The sequence below is a fragment of the Zonotrichia leucophrys genome, chromosome 2 (assembly GCF_028769735.1).
Source record: "Zonotrichia leucophrys gambelii isolate GWCS_2022_RI chromosome 2, RI_Zleu_2.0, whole genome shotgun sequence".
Lineage (NCBI taxonomy): Eukaryota > Metazoa > Chordata > Aves > Passeriformes > Passerellidae > Zonotrichia > Zonotrichia leucophrys.
The window spans coordinates 15,087,917-15,110,544 of record NC_088171.1 but is presented as its reverse complement, the minus strand read 5'-3'; the positions used below and the strand labels follow the sequence as shown (position 1 = coordinate 15,110,544).

Below are 22,628 nucleotides of genomic sequence, written 5' to 3'. Positions count from 1 at the left end.
TTAAGTTAAACAAGAGAGACTGACTGCTGGCTGAGGATCATCCTACAGTGAAATGATGCAGCAAACATTTTTCCTACAACTGCTGCAACTTCCAACAGTTTATAGCAAAGAAAACATTTTTCCAGCCTACAAATTCTGTTGAATATTTACAAGTAAACACGCAAGTACCCTTAGTGGATGTCAGGATCATTTTCAGTGCAGAGAGTTTGTGAGACAGTTTGCAGAAGGCTGATAATGCCTGTTGATAATTGGTCTTCAGTATGGCTCATCCACTTTTTTGAACCAGGAAATTACTGCTTTGAAACCCTCTACATTGATAATAATGCATTTCTTTTTGGTTATATTACACATAAATTGATTTACTGGATCATCTTTTCAAATATCAGTTTAAATGCAAGCTCTACAGGACAGATTTGGCCTATATACAAATAAACCTATTATTAAATGTTCCAGACATCATTATTGTACTATTAAAATATTGTTTTTCTAATTGAGGCATTAAATACTAAATAGTCTTTTAGCTACTGTTATGGGTCTTTCTTCACTCATTATTGAAATGGACTGAAAAGAGCCATGATAAACTCATTAAGCATAAAATATGAACAAAAAAGCACAAATATATGCTAAAATACATATATTTCTTGCAGCATCAATGGAAGCTTTAAGCAAAATTATGCTGGAGATTTATTTAGGAAAACAGTCAAGTTTTAATGCATTATTAAAGTATATTCCTTAAGTTATATTTTCATTTAAATCAAATATTAATGTAGGATTAGCAGTTTGTAGAAACTGCTGCTGCTGTTCATAAAACAAACCAAAATAATCTATTAATATGGGTTATCACACTAGTGGAAAACTGAAATAGTTGTAATTAGTTTCCTATACAAACAACATAAATCTTCAGTCACTGAATTTTGCTACAAATTAAAAATTAAGAAGAAAAAGGACAGCTTCAAGATGCTTCTCTTTATCAGCTTATGCCAAACACAGAAACAGTGAAAAAGGCATCACTAATAATCAGCTTTACATAGCTGTTTCCACACAGCTCATATAGGCATTTGGGCACCCTAAAGGTTGGGGATTCAGCTTGAACAATCCCTTTTAGGCTGGAGCTGCAGCTTTTGGCTCTGGGCCCTTGGAGAATTGATACATGGCTGCCCTGCCTAGGGGAGATTTGAATCTTGAAAAACACAGAGAAATCATGTAGCTATTTTATTTGTCAGACTCAGTGTAAAACAGGGATATGGGGTTGGACAGAAGGTGAAATGAGGGCTCTCTGGCTCTATGGGTTAGCTAATATCTAGCTATGCACTTAGGGAATGTGCACAAGGTCAAGTGTGGTCAACAACTAAATGGAAAATTACTGAGATGGCAGAGACATTCCAGAAGGGTACCCAACACACCCACCCTGACACATGAGGCCATCTAATCAGAGATTATAAATTAACAAATTAAGATAAAACCTTTGGATTGGCTTAAACTGTTGGAAGAGAGATCACTATAATGGAGGAACCCTGCAGTGCCCAGTCACTGAAGTCACCTGAATGAATAACTCAGTGACTGTTTACTGACCTGGGTAATTGTTTAGTCATTATGATTTCAACTGCATGGACACCACATTTTCTCTGGCAAAGAGATTCTCTGCTTTGGCAGCTGGTCTGTAACACAATTCCTCTGCAAGCCAGAGGGTCAGTACCTGGAGTCCAGCTTCTGCAATTTGTTGGAAATGTCTGGACTATACTCTTGGGTTAGCTGTGAAAATTTGAGGACTCATTATTATAAGACTTCACATTTAATTTATTTTAGTGTAGGAGGTTCATCACATCTTACCACTGAACACAGAGGTTTCTGCTAAGCCAACTGTTAAAGCTTAACATATTTCATTAAAAAAAAAATCATTCACACTATGATATGCTTTACTGAATGAATTTACAGAGCATTTTCTTCATTTCTTTCTAATTCAACTCACTTCACATAAATCAAGCAAGGATCTCTCTAGCATGACAGTTTAAAAAATGGGACTATGCCTTCTGCAGGCCACTCCATAGTAATGGTCATGCATATTACAGTCCATTTTTCTCTTACCATCAGGGAATCCATCCCAGATTTCCAATCGGTCATAGCGACAGAATGCTCCCCCTGGAGTATTTGAGTCAGGTTCTAGCTCAAAGCTTTCAAATTCCAGTACAATCTCTGACATCTTTGGTGCAAAGATAATGTAAGTGCATTCAAGGCTATTGGGATATTTTTCAGGGAATCCAGGGGACTTTATCACTCCACTTGATGAAGTAAAGTTTCTGGAACATTCAGGTCCTGTAGGAGAAGGAGAAAAATCAACAGGGTTAACACTGTGCCACTAAGCAAAGCAGTTAGCTGGAAAACAAATTAGGTTGTATTGTCTCTCCAGCAGCAAAGGTGGCTTTTCAATGAAACACCTCATTTTAATCGCCGCATTAATCATTCAGCCAGCTTGTTCCTATTATTGATAGTCAGTCATTTAAAGCCCAATCCACATATACTGTCTGATCTTCAATTTTCAATTTGTATGGAACAACATGAAAACTTGTACCAGCTCTAGAAAAAATTATGACAAATACAAAGTCATGTGGGAACAGTGAAAGTGTAAGCTGCAGAAATCTCGACAGAGCCCTAGAGAAATAATTATAGCCCCTTCAAGCTCAAATCTTTAAATCTTATGGCTGACAGGCTTTTATTGGTGAAATAGAACTTTTTACAAAAGCGGGTGAGTGAATTCAGTAGAGGGAGTAGTGGTTTCAGATTCCTGGAGCACTGACTCAGTAACTCTGCCAGATGTGACCTATGCCTCCTTGACAAACTAAATGTGAAAGGTAATTCGTACATGTACCGAGGGTGAGTGACTCATTCTGAGTGGTGTTGACACAGGTGCACCAGTAAAATGTTGCTGTTAGTGTGGGCATGATAAACTGTGTGATTACAGGCAGTGTTGCTAGAAGTCACCTAATGTCAGTGTTGACACACCAGCTTTCCCTGATGTTCCCACCATGGCATAATGGGATGCTCCAAACAGTGCTCTTGGTGGAGCAGGAAACTGGCAGTGAAGATGTGAGGGTATAAAAGGCCAGGTCACTGGATTTGCCTTTGTGAGTACAGGGGACAAACTGGAGTCTCTCTCTTGTTGACGGATCTCATTTCTCCTTTATTCAGGTCCCTCAGGAATCCTCTCTGTGGATCCCACACCTGCAGATGTACTCACAAGTAAGCTGCAGGCACTGCCCACACATCCTCCCACAAGGTCTGCCTTTTGACACTCCAGATTGGATAGAGTGATTTACAGGACTGGGGGCATTGGTGGATATCAGCTGGCCTGGGGAGTTTGGGTAGCATGACTCAAATGAAGGTCCTCAGACATGGAGGAGAGGAAGGACACAGGGAGAGAGCTTGGTGGCAACAGGCAGGTCTGCTCAGGAGGATGATGTGTGTGAGGCCCCAATCTGGATGAGGATGCCCAGCATCCTTAGAGACTGTAGTCAGCAGCCTTAGAGGATTTCCAATGCCTAACACAGATCATTGAAGGAAAACAGTCTGGCTTGTTGCATATATGAATACTCTTATTTCACTATAGAAAATGTTTTCATTGTGAATGTGCCAAACATATTACCCCCCACAGATCTGGCCAACTCCCAGCTAAATTCAGCACTCAAGAGAGAGGTCTGAATGAATTTACTCAGTTCAGGTATCCTTGCCCTTCAACAGACACTGAGAGGAAATTCTTGAACTATCGCATCAATATTCAGAACACTTCATGGCATATTTTGGAAGATGTGGATATTGATGCTCATGTAACCTGACCCATTCCAATTTGGGAAATTACATTTTGCCTATAATTAAATCACCCCCTTACGCATTAGTTGAATATTCCTCTTCTCTCCCTGTCATTCCCTTGTCTCCTTGTCATGTAGGGGAGGGTTATATTCTGGTTGTTGCTCTTCACTCCCACCAGTAGCTGCTGTTCCAGGATAAAATAGCTTTGCTATGCCATTCATAGTATAAAGTGCTCTGTACTCCTCTTGGAATCCAATAAAAGATGCAATATAAAATGTAAGCCAGGATCATTATTGCTTTATTAAATACAGCCAGATCCTGGCTCTGAGTGTGTGCAATCGTCAGGCTCTTACACTCACACATAGTATCTTGATGCCAGCTTGCTTTATTTTAAACATGTTTGAATCAATCTGGTGCAAGAAACAGAAACTGTTTTCAGGGGTGCTTTCTCACTAAAATGCCCTCCAAAGATTTTGACCCTTTACTGACACTGTGAAGCAGCTGCAGGAATTATATCAATACTGAGGCTACGAGAAACTCCGTGGGCCAATGTGCATGGAAAACTGGCAGAAAAGGTCCCAGTGGAGACACCAAAAGTACATACTTCTGGGGTGGAGAAACTACATGTGTACACAAAGGAAGAGATATGAAGTGAAGGAAATACAGAGAGGAGGCAACAGAGAGAGCAAAGAAAAAGAGATTACATTGGGGATAATTTAATCTGCTATCTGTGGGTGTCACTGAGCCAAAAAATAATTTGCCTTCTTGGTTGACACTTTCTTTTCTTTCAGTTTACACCATAAATTTAGTTGACTAAAGTTAGGAATGTTGAATGTGAACTGTGTAGATCCTTTCCTAGTGAATACGTCACTCATGGACCCTAAAATAGAATGTCTGCCCAAGCCAAAATGATGCACATTTCATGTGGGCTAAGTGTTGGGCAAAATGTGTTTCATGTTTTAGTCCTGTTTTAGCTTTACAACTTCTTCAGTGTCTCTCTGGCTACAGAGATGAATGAGAAGAAAAGAGTAATGGGCAAAAATAGATTGTGTGCTGGAATGAAGCTCAGCCTTCAGCTCAGCATCACAGGACCTTGGGCTTGGGATCATTCTTCCCATACCTGGGAAATGATGAGCTAAGTTGTGAATATGCTAAACCAGATATACTTGTCTGGTGTGAGCAGCTGAGCTTCACCTTTCACCTGTGCAAAAGGGTGAACTGCTTTATTTGGCACAGATATTAAAATGCAAAACTGGTACAGCATATATGAATTTTTTTAGAAGTTAAATAGGGCTGTGTTCCCACAGCAATGATAATTTGTATCCTTTGTGTACACATGGCATTTTCTAACATGGCATGGTGATAACTGTCCTGCCTTAATATACAGTTTATGTGGAATGAACTGGAGTTAAAGTTGCTCTGGGAGCCATAATTTTGCTTTTCCTGACTTCCATGTGTGTAAAATCACATTCATAATGCCATCTTAACATGGTAAATGTGCATCTTTGAGGCATGTAAATGACCACACAAGGAAATAAACACAATGTTCTTGTCAGAGTTCTGAATTGTCACTACACTGTCAGGAAATAAATAAAACTTTTTCTTGAAAGGGTTCAGTTACTAAAATAGATTGTTTCACAGATCATTCTTTAACTTCCTCTTGTGTTTCAGCCTTGTTCTTCATGAAAGATGGTACTGCATATATAAGCACTGAGAAATGTCAGAACATATTTTCAAGAGTTTAAGCTCCAAAGGATATCAAAATAAATAGAGATATTTTTTCAGGAAAGCTTGGTGTCACTTGGATGCTGAATTCTTTCAGAAAATGTGACCCTGAAGGTCAGCAAAAGAATTTCTGGGAGTCAAGAGTGGATTTACAGACAGGGAAGATGGTGAACAAGAGGTCTGTGGCCCCAATTAGCACTGTGCAGAGCAGCAATGGCAATAGAAAAGTGGCTTCACTACTGTGTTTCTCCTCATTAACAGTACAGCTGCCACCAAGAGTGTGTGCTGAACACAGCTAAAAATCTGGCTCTGGTGTAGGTGCATAAAAGGGACTTGGACTGGTTCTGAAAATGGGGCACTGACTGGGAGTGGTGTGCATTGGAAATTTGAAGTTTTGAGCTGCTTCTGTGAATATGACCCTAAACATTGATGTTGAAGTCAATTTTCTTTCCTATAAAATGAATGTTATTGTCATTTCATATATGATGAGTTTTGGTCCTGTATTCTCCAGGAATGGAATATATGAATTATTACTCTCCATCCAGCTGTAGAGAAGATGTATGCCGAAAAGAGTGACCTTACAGCCCTTCCAGCTATTGATTCAGGAAGAATGTTATAAAAGAGGGAGTGTCTCTCTGTCTGGTTAATCCTGCACTCTCTGTTTCTCTGTGCCCCATAAAACTAATTGTGCTCACTGGCACTAATTCCTGGCACGAGCACCCAGCAGGCCATGCCTCATCAGTGTGAGCTGCTTGTCTCCTTTACCTCCCAAACATGATTTGTGAAAGCAGCAGCAACATCATCTGCTGCCCACGTGTACTCGGGCCCTTTCGAGCCCACAGCCATCCCTTGGGAGCAGAGAGCAAAGCACTAACCAAAATAACCCAGGGACTCAGAAGGTTGAGGCAGTGCTGTTGAGGCAGTAACACTGTAAATCATACAGTAATTATTATTAAAAAAAAGGAAAGCAATAAAGTTAATGGTTTTAAGATGGTTGAAACAAACAGCTGATGAAAACTACCATATTTCATGGAGAGGAGTCAACCCTCAGATGCAGCTGACCCACTGGATTCATGATGATTTATACCCACTGAACACACACCCCACCTTGGAATGACTAGGGTAATAAGATTTTCTCTTTCAAGCATTTTCATGCATTTTCCCCATTCCAAAGAATTAAGGTGAACTTCCTGATGCAAGTAAAAATCACAATGAACAATGTAAAAATGAATAGTTTCTTACCTCTTTTGAAAACTTCATAACGGATAGAAAATCCTGCTCCATGTGTCTCATAGTCAGAAACAAATTTAATAAAAAGATATGGTCCTGTAGACACTACAGGAGGGGGAGCAATTTTTCCACAGTACTTTCCCCATAAGCGTCCTTCAGCATTATCTCCATCAATCACTTCAACATAATCATACCTGGTAGATAAATGGAAGGAAGAAACTTTTAACTTCCAGGAAAGAAGGAGACCTAATTAATTTAGAAACCATAACACAACATAGATAATCAAGAAAAATGCTAGCTTGCTTGGAAAATGCATTATGCTGAAAGATGTAAGCAAAATGAAATAATTAAAATGGACTACATTATGTCTGTAGACATCATCTGGCAACATGGAACTATTAGGAAGAATGGTGTCCATTATGCTTGCAGACAATGTCAGCTAAAGTAACCAATTAACAAAAAAAAAAAAAGGAAATCTCACGAGCACAATTCTGTATTATTAAATTGTGTTCCTTTGTCTGTGTAGTGTTGTTATCAATACATAATGCATAGCATTCTTTTCAAACTGTGAAGTTCTGTTATGAATTCAAAAATGTCTTCTTGGCTGTAGCTCTTTATGAACAATGCTTTGATTTCCATATGCTGTCCTCCAAACATATGTCCACAGAATAATAAATAAATCCCTAAACATTAGATTTTGCTCAAAACTCCATAATGCTGCAGATCACTGGTAGAAAAATCTGTTCTTTTCCTTGTTATCTGGACAAACAGTTTGGAGCACATCACAAAATCCACAAGTCAGTCACAGTACTTGGCTTTTCTCAGTCAAAAATTGTTCCTATACAAATCACCTTTGCTTAGGTATTTGAATCAAGAAGTGCACGTTACCACATTCATATTTGTACAGCATGTGATTACTGGACAGACTGGGCTAAAAACCTCAGTGATGATTTACATCAAACCTAAGACTGTATAAGGAAAATCATGCAATAACCAAATAATGATTGGTAGTAAAAGTTTGCCTGTGAGCAACACTTTAGGGCTCCTCAGCCCTGTCACCAGAGATGCCAACGTGCAGTGTCTGCTCTGACAGATTTGGTGTTCAAGGGCTGAGGAGAGCAAGCCCAGCAGGCTGGGGTGCTAAACCAGCCCAGGGAATACAAGAGAATGAAGGGAGGGAGAACTGCAGGTGCAGAGACAGGTCTGGTCGTAAGTTTTATTAGCAGATGATTTCATTGACCCCAGACAGGAAGGAGGATCAGACCCAATCTGCAGAAGCAGTTTTATCTTCTCCTAGAAAGTGGTGGCATTTGGAGCTTGGGTTGTGTCCTGTGACTCCTGCAGGCAGCAGCAAAAGGCTTTTCCCTGCTGCTGCCTCTGTGTCTCAGCCACGCTGCCCTTTCATTTAACAAGTTGCTGTTAGCCAGACAATCTCATTTACTTTTCATTATCTTACTACGACTGACATTAAAATGTTGCCATTAATTTGTTTAGACCTTTATATTCTACTGTTATGCTAACTGAAATGTTCCAAGCATATTAATATACAAGGAAGAGCTAAAAATGACAGGACAATAAAGTGTGTCTGGCATTTTTAAAGAGATCAAAGGAAAAAAAATGTCTTCATGATGACCAATGTCATTTTTAACAACTCTGCTCCAAACCATCCAGGGCACATTACTTATGTTTACATGAAGTCCTGTGAGACAGCTGCAAAGATGATATCACTAGTTAAAGTGGACAGCTTAAGGCTCCTTAAATTAAAAATGACATTACCTCATCAGTTAAAACTGTGTGCCAGCTTTGGTGTATATCAAATAGAAAATAAAGCTGACACTGATGGAACTGTAAGCATTAACATATGTGAAATATTGTGCTAACTGCATTTCTTCTTATGTATTTGGTTTTTATAGAAGCAATTGCTCAGCTCACTAGCTTCACTGTCCCAGTGCAGATTGGTGGAAATACAAAGTGGAAATATGCATTTCTGAGATAATTTTACAGATACTTAAGTAGCCTGTACTTTTTAAAATTAGACTTCTGTTCTTTCTATGATGTCTTTATGTGTATAACAGGATATGAAAGTAAGGAGAAGAGCTGTAAAGACACTTCAGAATTGTTGGGGTTTTGTCTGGTTTGTTTTTTATTTTCCCTTCTCAAAAATATCTTTATAAATGCTAGCTCTAGGTTCCCTGCAAGACCTATTGAAAGTACTCAGGGATACATGCTACTGATTTTTATATTTTAGGAAAAAAAGTATGCTGAAAATTTTTAACAAGACAACCTTTCTCCAAATAATCAGCTGCTTGTTAAAAAGAAAGAGTAACCCCATAAACCCACAGCATCTCAGTGACAGTCTTTGCTCCATTTACCCCATGGTGACATTATTTCACCATTTTCCTAGGCACCATTCTTTGCTCAAGCTTCAACAGTACACAAATTTTAAAATGGCATGAAAAAAAATTAAATAAAAATGCTAAGCAAATTGTACATTCTTTTTTGCTTCATATATAAAGGAGATAAAAATTCAAAAGGCTTGGATTTGGTGCTTTTATTCTGGTACACCTTAAAAATAAACAGTGTTATGTAGTCTCGCTATAGTCTTGCTTCCATATACAGCCAAAAAATAACTAACCTGTATGTATCAATTTTGCTATTATATGAAGTAAATTAGGCAAAAAATCCCATTTAAATTAAATTCTATCACTCCTAGTTTTCCTCCTTTATAGCAATAGCCTGCCCACACTTTCCATTGTCTGCTACAGTGACAGAATCGTAATTTATGGTGCTCTTCCTGGCTGCTGTGCAGTTGTAAATGACACAATTTGGTTACTAAAAGGCTTTCTTTTAATGGATTTTTGCAAGTTAGAGGTCATGCAGCCCCATGGAAGATTGGAGGATTTTTCAATTTTTTTCTTTAATTTTGAAAAATTACTGACAGACAGTGAAGAAGTTTAGCTGTGAGACAAAGGGTAAGAAGAACAATTTGGAAAGAGGAAGCTTTAGAGATCAGCCCCACAACCTTCATATTCTAATGATCATGTTTTACTTTTGCCAGCTAACAAATGGATTTGGATTCTCCCACACTGGTGGCAACATATGATATCTGGGCTGCAGTAAATGAGTATCTATATTATTTTCTTCTCAGAGAAATAAAATTACTCTGGATTTTACTAGTTTATACTTGGAAACCAACATCCTGCTGTCATTTTTGCACTTTTCAAAATCCTACCAGAGACCACAGCATATCACAAACAACTGGTCTTGTAAATAGGAGAAAGTACAGTCACAACTTGGAAATGGAGTTGCTGCCAAGGAAGCTCAGAAAGCAGCTTGCATGTCCCTCTGGACTTGGTAGCAGTTCTTTTCCATAAGTTTGTCAGAAGATGCAGTGCCAGGGATACAGTTGGCACGTTGGCATCCCTGTGAGAAGACTGAATGTGTCACCTCCGCAGCACCCAGACAGACTTGGCACCCAGCCCAGAATACTGAGTTTGCAAATTTGGGTTTCCCATTTGGCAATTCTTCACTCAGTTACTGCTGTCAATGGTGTGGCAAATATTTCTCGTAATTTTATAGTCCTTTAGGGCTTATGGCAGAGAGATGTAAATATAAACATGGTGCTAGCCACTGAGCGCAGTTTCGGGTGAAAGACTCGAGCATGAGTTCAGATGTGAAAACAGGAGATGCCTGCCCAGAAGGGAGGACAATCAGTGAATATGTTCATGGAGCCACTTTGCCATGATGGAAAAAACATTCCCTTTTTGCTTGCATGGGTCTTTCCAGATATCCCATTTCTGTTTGCACCCTCTGTAGTGTGCAAGGCTTTTGGGTGGGAGACTGATGAACGGCCGTGCAAGAGCTCACAAACGCTTTCTGCTCCTCCCAGCTGCTGCCTGGACAGGCCATACTAGTTAGCCCTAATTTTATGGTTTAGTAAAGCCATGTCTGGGAGACATTCCCAGTGCAAAGATAAGGGAATCTCGAATTCCTCTACAAAGTCTTTAAGGAATTGCAAAGAACTTCTTCTTTTTTGGAAAGAGTAAGTTATGATTTTAAGGAAAAGGCCAAACAATACCCATAAAATGAGCCCTGGGCAGTGAAAAACATAAAGAGCTGCAGAATTCAAATTTTTGTGAATTTTCTAGTACCAGTTTCTAGTAAATGACAACAGTGCTTACATAGGAGTTCAGTTCTGAACATGCTGGAGACCCTCAAATGCACCACTGCGTGTTGTACTGCAGAAAGTGAGGTGCAAGTGCTGGAAAGCCCTGCCTGCTCCTGAAGCCAGCCATTCTGCCAAGCTACACTCTGCTTCTACACATTTGCTATTACCAGGGCAGTGACATCTCCTGCCTTTTTCCTTAAAAAATTCCTTCTCAAGAAATAGGCAGAACTCAGATGAAATCTAAATATCTGCCATTTAATTTTATGAAACAGTCAGTGAAATATATAAAACTATAATTTACATCCAAGTATACCATATTTTTCTGCAGCCTACTGTGATCTATATGGTTGTTATGAATACTTTGGCTATTCACCTGTTAGGATGAAAAAATTTCCCAAGTGTTTCTTTATGTTATCATTCTGATTCCACACCCAACCAAGCTGCTAAATTTCTCCCTGACGTGAATTATCCACCTTGGTCAGACTATCTTTGGTTCTGAAAATTTTCTTCTTAGTATGTATCTTTCTTTTGCCTTTATTTTATAAAGATTTTTTTTTTTTATTCCTCACAAGTTTCCACTTTAGTTGAACAGAAGGCATTGCAAGAAGAAATCTAAATAAAGAGCTTCAAGTTGTTCTGCACTGTGGCTTTGTGCCCCATTAGTTACTGAGGGTTAGAGGTGTGGGATTTACTGCAGTGCTTGTGGCACAAGGCAATCTGTATCCCAGAGCTAAAAGCTTAAAAGCTGCAGGCACTCGAGGGACACCAACCTTAATCCCAGTTTATTAGCAACAAGAAAAAAGAAGTACATGCCATAAAAAAATAAAAAATTAGGCATAGCCCTGAATGGGCTGATTTTCTGCCTGTAACCTCGGCATCTGTTGCATTTCTCTTCATCTGAGCTTCCTCTGCGCAGCCTGAGCAGTCTCCAGGGCCTCCTGTAAGGTAACCCATCTCATGGGCACTGGGGAACTGACCCATTGTGTGAGGACACACCAGCCTTCCCTCTAGCTGGGACTGTCAGTGCAGGAGTCTGCACCAAGGGGATGTAATTCCTCACATGTGGGCCTCACAAGACACCTTGATGGAGGTGAAGGCAGCATGCAGCCCTCAGAGGATCCTGGGTGACTGCTGTGACCTCAACAAGGCTAAGCAGGGCACAAGGGTGGCAAGGGAACTGCAGGGCTTTTTCCTTTTTTAAGCCCCTTCCCAGTGTGCTGAGTGCCATGGGATCCTGCATGGCGTGTTCCTACCAGGCTGCTTGCTCTTGTCACACACTGCAATCTTCTCAATGGAGAGTTCTTCTCATCTTACAAATCTTGTGTGTCTTGCTCCTCTTTCATCCTCTCTTCGTTGTATTCCTTCCTTCCTTCCTTCCTCCTTCCTTCCTTCCTTCTCTTCCTTCCTTCTTCCTTCCTTCCTTCCTTCCTTCCTTCCTTCCTTCCTTCCTTCCTTCCTTCCTTCCTTCCTTCCTTCCTTCCTTCCTTCCTTCCTTCCTTCCTTCCTTCCTTCCTTCCTTCCTCCTTCCTTCCTTCCTTCCTTCCTTCCTTCCTTCCTTCCTTCCTTCCTTCCTTCCTTCCTTCCTTCCTTCCTTCCTTCCTTCCTTCCTTCCTTCCTTCCTTCCTTCCTTCCTTCCTTCCTTCCTTCCTTCCTCCTTCCTTCCTTCCTTCCTTCCTTCCTTCCTTCCTTCCTTCCTTCCTTCCTTCCTTCCTTCCTTCCTTCCTTCCTTCCTTCCTTCCTTCCTTCCTTCCTTCCTTCCTTCCTTCCTTCCTTCCTTCCTTCCTTCCCCTCCTTCCCCTCCTTCCCCTCCTTCCCCTCCTTCCCCTCCTTCCCCTCCTTCCCTTTCTCCCTTTTTTCTCCAAGTCTATTAAAATGCCCAGCTGATATTCCTCCAAGGATGGACATGCACACAGTTGAATTAGGATGACCCAGGTAGCGCAAGCTCCATGAGAAGGGAAGGTGGGAGTCAGTGCCCATGGCAGGAGCTTTTAAACTGGTTTTGCCTGTAGTGGATTCATAGTGCAGATGCAGCCCCCTGAGGGAGACAGCAGATCATCTAAATCCCAGAGCTCTTTAATGTGCTGGATATTTAAATGCACAATTTGCAATTGATTAATGATTCGTAATGTACCGTCAGTTTGGGGGGCCTTTGTTTCCACTGGTCTTTTGTGAGCTGGTGTTTTTATGGTGTTCACCCAGGGCCAAAATTCACTGGAGTTATTCATACAAAGGTCCTGTCAGCCTAAGAGATTTCTGGGAATAAGGCCATTGGGATTTGGCCACTGTTCAGTAATTTACTAATGCCATTAACTGACGGTGGGTCTCCATTAAGAATGAACTACTGAGGGTCTATTTTAGTGCAACACAATGCCGTAGTGAAAAAGAGAAAAGATGTAAGAAAGACATCAATGAAGATCTACAGTTACCCATTGCAACAGTTAAATTCCAACTAATGTTAGCAGCAGTCTTGTTATTACACTGGTTTCTAGAATAATTGAATGCATTGGGATTTGCACTTTCGTTTAAAATTAAGCTTTTAATTCTCTGCTGAACAAAGGAATCTGAAATGCCTCATATCTTAACCAATAACATTTCAAACCCCAGAAGTAACAAAAACAATCATTACTATTTTAAAATCTGAGTATCCTTCACCTTATCACATACTCCTTGCATTTTGGCTCACGTTTTTTGAGTACCTGGGACTGGCAGAACTGAAGATCTGAACCAAATAAGCAAGATTGTATCTGCACTTCTATCTGTACAGCTCCACTGAGAACAATGGCCAGATCTTTATCTGCTGCAAATGAGATTAGGCCCTTTATACCAATGGATCTAAGTCGGTTTACACTGACATATGGCTAAAGAGGGTGCAAGTGGTGACAGAATATTTTACCTTGTGTTTACTTGGTTCTATTCTATTAATATCAAATGAAATCCGGAAAATTCTTCAACAGAAATGAGAACACCAGGATTCACTTTTGGAATGCATGTAACATTGTCACGCAGAAAACCAAGAAGAACCAGAGGTTATGGATTGGGTTTTGAAATTTTAGCATTACAATCTCCTAAGGGAAGTAAAAGCAAAATTCATCTGCTAAGGTCTTCAGCACATCTATTTGCAAAAACCATTTCACCAATGAAAGGACTTGATCTTGAAGTTACAGTAAATTCCACTGATTTCACTGCTTGCCACATACTGTAATAAATTATAATATAATGATCCCAGTATATAAAAATGAAAACCTCTTCTGGGAAGAAACATTCAATTTTAAACTTCTTCAGTGAAAAACTTCAGTTCATAACTTTCTGGCAAAGAAAAATGGTATCTTTTCACGGAAAAGGTTTCTGTCTGTCAAATAAGACAAATTTACAAATGCTTGACTTCCACTTTAAGTGGGGGAAAAAGAAACACTTAGCAGTTTAAAGACTTCTGAGAGGAAGGAGCTTTCTAGTGTCAAACTGGTGAAGTTTAGTATTTATAGGAATTTCACATGCCTCTAATTACTCTAAACTCAGTTCCCAAGTAAAATATGCCATCTGGAAGATATTAGAGTCATTTACAACTTGTTCACTTCCCTATTTCACTGCAAAATCTTACCTCTTGCCAACTTTCCAGTGTTCTTCACAAAATGAAATGCAGTCTAATTTTTACTGGTTGTTTAATAGTTACTTTATCTATGTTGAGACAGCTAAGGGTTTTAGAGACTGGAAAAATAGTTACATTTTTTAAAAACTAACTTTCTTATTACTCACTGTACCTCAAGCTTTTCATGTGGATGTTTCAAGTGTGAGGGTTATGCCTAGGCTTAGTTTAGCATTTAGCCACTAATTTGACATGGTTATATTTGGAAAGATATCCTAGGTGATAAGAGAAAGAAGAAAGATGGCACAAACAGCCATCATGCATAAGAATAGGCTCTTTAAAGAAAAAAAAAAAAAAACTCGACTATATGGTTTTGTTTTTGTTTCTATGACCTCCCAAGAGATGCCCATCAATCAGAAAACTTCTTGTTAGTACAGCAACTTCATCCAAGTATGCCAATCTGTTTATAAGTGAAGCTTTGCGACATTCCTCTGAGGTAAAGTTGTCATTCTCATTTTACATATGTGGAGACAGGAGAGAGAGACCGAGTGCCAGCAGTCTTACAGGAATTTTGCAAACAGCAAGGAACGAAGCTGAGATAGCCATATACTGTGTTCTGAGCATAAGAGCCCAGTCTAGCTTCTCCCAAAATAATGGAAAGATTCCTAGTGGCTTCTGTGGATTTCAAATAAAGCTTCTTAACAGAGGCTTGAAACTTGGAAGTTTTCCTAAGCTATAGAATGACTGGAAGAAGGGGCTGCAAAGTCTCACACAGAATCACAAATACATTTCTGTAGGAGAACTAGACTAAATAACTTGCATACAGAGACTCATGCATATATACACACTCGCACTCACTGTACACCTCTATATCCATCAAACATTGTTTTCATGGGCCTAACAAGTTTAATGATTTGTGGTTGGATTAGTGCTCTGTGCATGTACTGCTGAATTCACTAAAAAGCCTGCCTAATTGGTAAGTTAGAGAAGCCTTGGGTTTGCTTCCTCAAATGCCGAAAGAACAGAGAAAGAGCTGTATCAAATGGAGATCAGAATCGGTTGTGACTCCTTTTTCTTTCCATGAAAGGAGAAAAGAAATGCTTTAAAGTTATGGCAACCTTATAACACTCCATTTGGGAGTTTGAACCACTGATTAATTTGTAATTATCCTTTGGGGAATCTATGTAGTATATTAATCACAACCTTAGGAACTCTACTTTTAAAAGTATAAGGTAGATGTTAGCCTTTCACGAAACTGTGAAAGTTCAGAACATAAAATAAGTTCCACGCTTTGGAAACTCAGATATTTGTCCCTTGTGGGCTGTCTACAACCTCTCTGACCAATACCTGTAATTAATGAAACTAAAAGAGGGTAAAGGAGAAAGGAAATTACAGACATACATATCAGCTTTAAATCAGAAGTTATAGCAATTCTCTTCCATAGCAACCATGTCCTGAAGCTCTGTAAATACAGTAAAATGACGGGCATTTTCATTTACTTCCAGTTAGGAACTACATAAGGGAATATTAAGGATGCAATTTTAGGCACTTGGAGTTCCATATTTCTCAGTGTTGTTCCTTTTGTTGTGATTTCTGCATCACATGCCCTGTGGGCAGACTTTGGGCCAAGTGGAAAATCCACTGTGGGGTTAGTGTCTTCACATACTTAGTCTGTGGTGATATAAATGACTGCTGTGGGTCTTCCTTGCCTGAAAGGGTGACACATGTAAATGATTGGATTGATTTTTTTGCTGAGACTGTGTCTCAAACCTGTATATAGCCACACGATTAGGCATATGTACAAACAAGTGGAGTTATTGGAAAATGTCCAGCTTTGCATTTGAAACTTTTTGGCTTGTCAGTGTTTCATCATGTGCATGTATTAGAGTTTTTCCTGTGGATTTTTACTGGGGAAAGGAGGGTCAGACTCTCTTGAGCTATCACTGAAGAAAAACAGAGTTTGAACTACATAAAGGAGATACAAACTTCCAAACTTTTTCCTGTATTGAAAACAGAGTCCTTAAGTGTGTGAGATACGTGGCATTATTAGGTAAACATTCTCATAATGCTGAGAAGATCTTTGGCAGACTATTGTAACATCTAGATGAAAACCATCCCCATACTCCTTTCTAATAATACGAACTTGGGAAGGCAAAGTGCCTGGCCATAACATCTAGGAGTGCTCTCTGGCACAGGAGGCACACAAAGCTGAATAAGAAACATTTGTAGTTCAGAGATCAACCCACTTACAATGTCTGCAAGTTTCCTGGCGAGCCGTTATCTCAGCACAAAATCATTTGGTTGTGTACATTGCCACTTTAACAAACAACCCTTAAGCACATGAGTAATACTTAGGGTTGGCAACTTTAAAGGAGCCCTGGCTTTGTGAAATCTGAATGATATTTCCTAAGAGCAGTGCAAGGAACATTTACTCAAGGATGGTGCTTTCAAATTCCAGACTTCTGATCTGACTAAGTGTGGTTGAAGAGCTGCCTGAAAAAGTCCCGTGGCTTGTCTTCCATTTTGCAACTGGGATGTGTATGCACGTATGTGTGTGTGTTTCTGTGTGTATATTTTTATATTCTTTATACAAGAAAAGACCTGAATAATTTCAGATGTTTTTTCCTAAAGTTCATTCTCAGCCAGAGAACAGCCTGGGAAACTTCTCAGCCTGGAAGACGTTCATTTCAAAACCACTAAAGCAAATGAGAGCAGGGAAGCAGAGTGTCTGTGTAGGTTTTAACTATAGTAATTGCCAACCAATGGCTTTCTATTAATTTGTTGTCTAACTTCAGTAGAGACATTATAAATAAAACCCCTGTTGATAGTGCATGACTTATGCATGTTCTTACAGGTGTAATCTGATTTTGCACACATCAGTGTGTCAATCCAACATGAGTGCAACCTCTCCCTGAGATTCTGCTCTTGAAATCTGCATTAGGAAATTCAATATTACCCTCAGAATTATAATTTTCTTATAAAGTATGATTACTTAATGTTTATTGCAAGCAGATCACTATTTAAAGTGTTTCAGATTTACAGTTTTTGCAATAGAGCTCACAGTTAAAGCTTATCAGTTTGAAACACCAGGATATAAAAGTTTGTCCAATTGAGCAACTTTATTGCCATTTTATTGTGGGTATCCTAGAACTTAAAAGCATATATAACTTAAATAAATGTATTTATCTTATGCTAAAATATACCATAGATGTTTAAAGCTGCTGAGCTTGAATTTGGTTAACTTTTATCCTGTATCATAGGGAATGTCACAGTTTTTATGTGTTTTGTGACCTTATGATTTATATGGGTCTTAAGAAATAACTATGTCTTTAGAAAAGAGGAAAACAGTGGCCAATAAACATTCCCAGTAGCCTAAAAACAGGAACAGCTTGTTAGCTGAGGTCAGCCATATGACCCAGTGCCCAGTGAAACTGCATTGTTATAGCTGGAATGTGGGGCAAAGCAGCCATGCAAAAAAAACCCACCCCAGTGATTCACCTTTCATAAAAATGTCTTAGAAAGAGAGGCATGTGATAATGACTTACAGGAAGGAAAATGTGCACAGCAGATCAGCATCATCTCTGGTACAGATTTACAGGGTATAGTGGCATTGCATCTGAGGTGCATTGCCCTACACTAATTTAAAATGGAAAACTAAGCAGAAAACCTACCAGAATTCACAAGCGTTTGCTGAAAAATTTGTTTTCCGTTGTTTTCTTCTGGTACTTAATATTTTGGAAAGCAAGCAGCGTATTGGACATACACACAACACAAACACGTACACAGCTCATGGGCTTCAGTAATTGGGACCATACTGAATACATGCATGCCAGCTCAAACCCCCAGCGGGAGCTGCACAAATGTCAAGGAAGTATTCATTAAATGGGACTGAGTTTGTCTTCTTTCCACTTCCTTTTCCTCCCTCATCAGTGCAAATTCTTGAGCTGTACTCTCTCTTAAGTCTGCTGAGCCTTTGGGCTCACACTCAGTGGATGCTAGATCTATTTTGGAGTGGCATGGCTGTGAGATGACCCCTGCCTTTGAAATCAGGGCAATGTAAAACCTAAGTCAGGAGTAGCACACTCACAAAGAAATTGCTGCTTTTGAGGTCAGAAGTAATGTTCTCCTAGAACCACTCTCCCATCCTTGTACAGGCTGCTTCGACAGCTGTAATCAAGAAAAAGACACTCTTCAGGAAAGAGCTGTTACTGGGTCCAAGAAAGTATGGATTATGATGTTGATATGTTTTCTGCATTTCATGGGTCAGGCTTCTGCCCTTGCTTTCTACTTAGAGAAATGGACAGTGTGACATGGGGCTATAATAATGTATTACCTGGCAGACCAAGGGGATCTGCAAATAATGAATTGCAAACAAAAATTGCATTGCATCTTCTTTCCTTTTGTAATCCATAAGGGAGCAGCATTCTAAGTCTTCTTTAATTAATTACAATAAATAATCTTTGAAAGGCAATAAAACATTATACAGCTGACGAAAACACTTTGCAATTAAGTGGATAAAATACTGATTTGATGGCTTTTGTTTAGTTTACACTTTCAGTAGGTATTTATAAATGCTTTTACTTTTGTTTGTCTACTTAGTGGTGATAAGCACATCCAAGAGCAACCTGTGTAAGACTCTGTGGTATTAAGCATTGATTCTTTCCTCTCCTTCACTCCTGGCAAGCAGCACACTAACTCAGACAGACAAGCCGTGAAATGTGTTTGGGCCGGATCCTCTCGTACGTGCAGAGAATCTGCGCGAGATAACGCCAGGCTTTCCTTTATGGTTTAATAATGCAAAAGACAGGCTTTCACACACTGGGGAGAACAAGGTTTGTTTGCCTTATGCATTCTTAAAGGTATAAATTGCCCAAAACAGTAGTAGGAAGTCTGGGAAGGAAATGAGATAATACACCATCCCTTTCCTCACTTTGAGTGCTCTGAGCAGGCTGACAGAGAGGACTGACTTGCACAGAGGGACTCAGGGATTCCTTTTGGCAGCACAGCCTCCATCCCTCTGTGGCAAACACTCCCTGTGCTGTGTCTGAGGCGGTGCAGACCCCAGGGTGCTGCACACAGGGCACACAGTGCCCCTCTGGAGCTGCCCTCCCTGGCCAGCAGTACTCCAGACACTGTCACCTTGCAGGGCAGCAATGAAAGAGGAACCTGTGGGTTTGCTTTACCCAAATAACCAACAGCACACCCAGCTTTGAACCAGGTGGGAAATGCATCCTGTTCAGTCTCTGCTCTGAATAAAACTGTTGGTACAGACAGTGGTATGACACTGTCACCTTGCAGGGCAGCAATGAAAGAGGAACCTGTGGGTTTGCTCTCTCGGTACCCAAATAACCAACAGCACACCCAGCTTTGAGTCAGGCGATAAATGCATCCTGTTTAGCCCCTACTCTGAATAAAACTGTTGGTACCTGGCAGGGGAGGGTCTGTAGCTGGAAAAGTCTCAACCTTTGTGTCAAAACCACTTGTTTTTATCTCAGACTGAAACATTATTTTCATAATTTTTAAATACAAACCCTTCCAGTCTGAACAGCTCATGGGGTTTCATGCTGCTGAGTCTAGGTGTCCCTGCTAGTCGCCCTTTAAAATTTTACAGTGTAACATAACCTCATTTTGTTACACTGTAAATATTTCCAAGATACAGAATCCTGTTTTTTATTATGGGGGGAAATGGTAGTAAACCCCCTCTTCCCTGAAACATGCAGAAAACCCTGTCAACAAATTAATTGTACTCATTCCTCATTAGCTTTAACTCGGATTTGGTCTCATGGGCACTGTAAAGCCAGTCCCTCTTTCTCCCTGAACAAAGGGATGTTAGGAGACTTACAGACCACTGGAGAGGCACAATCCTGCCTGACTCACAGTACCAACATGTTCCAATGAAACAGCTCCACCGAATTGAATTTTCACATATTTGTCATATAACATCCCATTTTTCAGTTTTTTCTCAATTACTGCACATTATTCCTCAAACAGATACCACAAAGTGTCCTCTGTCTTTATATGATTGCTGAATGGCTACTATAGGAACCACTCCAGCCAGACAACTTTGAGAAACATTTCAAACCTTAGTCCCTCCCCCCGTAAAAATTCCACTTGGGAATTAACAAAAATCAGAACTAGCAGACGGATAATAGACAAACTGATGAAGGATTACCTCTTTTTTCCCCACAGGGATAAGGATCGTGGAAACATGTCTCATGCCAGCAACAAAAGGATATGTCAGCTGGAAAGAACCTAAGGTTTCTACACAGCCCTGTGCTCTGGGAAAATCACAGTATTCCTTGTTAATGGTGCTGCTCAGAGCAGTGATAAACTCTACAAAAACTGCAATCCTTGCATTTGGAGATGTGATTACAACACATGTCTGAACTGCTTTTATTTAACTGGCTGAGGTACTTACAATGTCATGGACTCTGCTCAGTGCTGGATGTTCCCACCAGGAACAATAAATCCTGTGCCACCACAGCTTTGCCACTGACTGGGCCAGAGTCTGGCACTGCTATGGATGCTGCAGTCACGCTTTGACTGCAGTGCAGATGCAAACACCCAACCTGCTGCAGGTTGGAAGCTGGGAGTCGTTCTGCTTTCATCAGAGCCACTGTCTGGGAAGGCAGGAGCATTGCAAAGGAATTGGGCTGCCCAGGGGTTGCCTGTTCAGTCAGCTGTACCCTTTCTGGTTTCTTACAGCTCTGTTCTGTTCACACAGTAGTTAGCAGGGCCATAAAGCTGTGAGATTAGAGAGAGAGTTGGTATTATAAGATGCAAATGTGAGCCTAGATCACCCTCAGTATGATGGGGCTTAGTTAGGTCATTTAGGGACATAGGAGCTGATGGGTGAAAGTGGGCAGACCCTGACTGGAAGGCTGGAAGCAAGCTCTGTACATCTGCCATGGCTATTCAGTGAAGCCAAGTGTCAGCTAACTTCCCTGTGCCACAGCTTTCTGGATTGGAAAATCAGATATTGATATTTCCCTGAAAGACTTTGAAGGCGCAGGATGAACAGAGATGGCCACAATACTAGTGACACTGGCATTAATTTTGTGATCAATACATCTCTTGCAAATAGATATATTTAGTTGACAGTTCTTCATTCTTGCTTCTAACCCTTTTTTAACTGTGATTTCAAATCTTTACCCTTGAAAATGGACAATAACAAGAGACCTAAAATACTGTGTATTTTTTGTGACTCTCCATTCCAAAACATTCATACAGTGTTTTGCTACTCTTGACACTACATCAAACCTTCTTCTATGAAGTCCATTATAACAAGCAACAAAACTTCTTTATAACCCAGAAATGATCATTGATGTAGCCTTGCCTAGATGTGCAGGGATTTAGACAATTAATACTCAGAAGTATTAATAAGCCCCCTGCATAAATCAAATACCTAGGTGCAGAAGAGGCAACCGCGTATCCCTAAGCTCCTTAGGGTAGGTACTTACAAGGAGCCTGAAAAACAAAGGATTTGGGGCACAGTCTGTACTTCAGCACAAAATGAGTGTTTGACATCTGGGAGACCCAGAGTTACTCTGAGTTACCCTGAGTGACCTGTTGCTTTGGAGAACTGGTTATCTGAAGGACGTGCTCTGGCACGTCATGGCAGGGTGCCCCAGCTGGTTATTCACTCTTGTTTCACTCTTGACTAAACACATTGGGCAAGTGGATTCAAAGGGTTTCTGCTTTGAAGAGGAGTATTTCCAGTACCTGAGCTCAGGTGTGAGAGGTTGGCCTGCTTTCCCCCAGACTATCTAAATAAGTGATGATGATGATTATACTGCTGTCAGTAAAATAGAGTAGGAAAAAAGGAGGCGTTCTACCTCCTTCATAATCCTGGCAGGATTTTCTATTTGAATCTCATCTAAGTATGCTTTTTTACTCTGATAATCCACATGTCATGGTTTGACCAGGAAGAAGTGGAAATTCTGGGAAGCTGTGGTCAAACCAATGAAGGTTTTGGGTTTCATACTGACACCTGGTGTAGCCAGTGGGGTTTGGACACACCTCCGAGAATACACAGGGGTTAAAAGCAAGGCACTGCCCTGGCACTTCCTCTTTGGACCTCGTCGGGCGAGGAGTTCAGATCTCTCTCTCTCCCCCGCC

The 22,628-nt window shown here is 40.2% G+C and overlaps 1 protein-coding gene across 3 annotated transcripts in view; it reads right to left on the bottom strand.

Annotated features, from left to right (window-relative positions):
- Positions 1 to 22,628, bottom strand: part of NRP1 (neuropilin 1) — a 115,375-nt gene that overhangs the window by 59,970 nt on the left and 32,777 nt on the right. For all 3 annotated transcript variants that reach the window (XM_064703986.1, XM_064703985.1, XM_064703987.1), the window contains exons 5-6: positions 6,772 to 6,953; positions 2,086 to 2,313 (exon numbers count right to left, since the gene is read on the bottom strand). In XM_064703986.1, the coding sequence (XP_064560056.1) occupies positions 2,086 to 2,313; positions 6,772 to 6,953 (410 nt within the window). The remainder of the gene's footprint in view (positions 1 to 2,085; positions 2,314 to 6,771; positions 6,954 to 22,628) is intronic.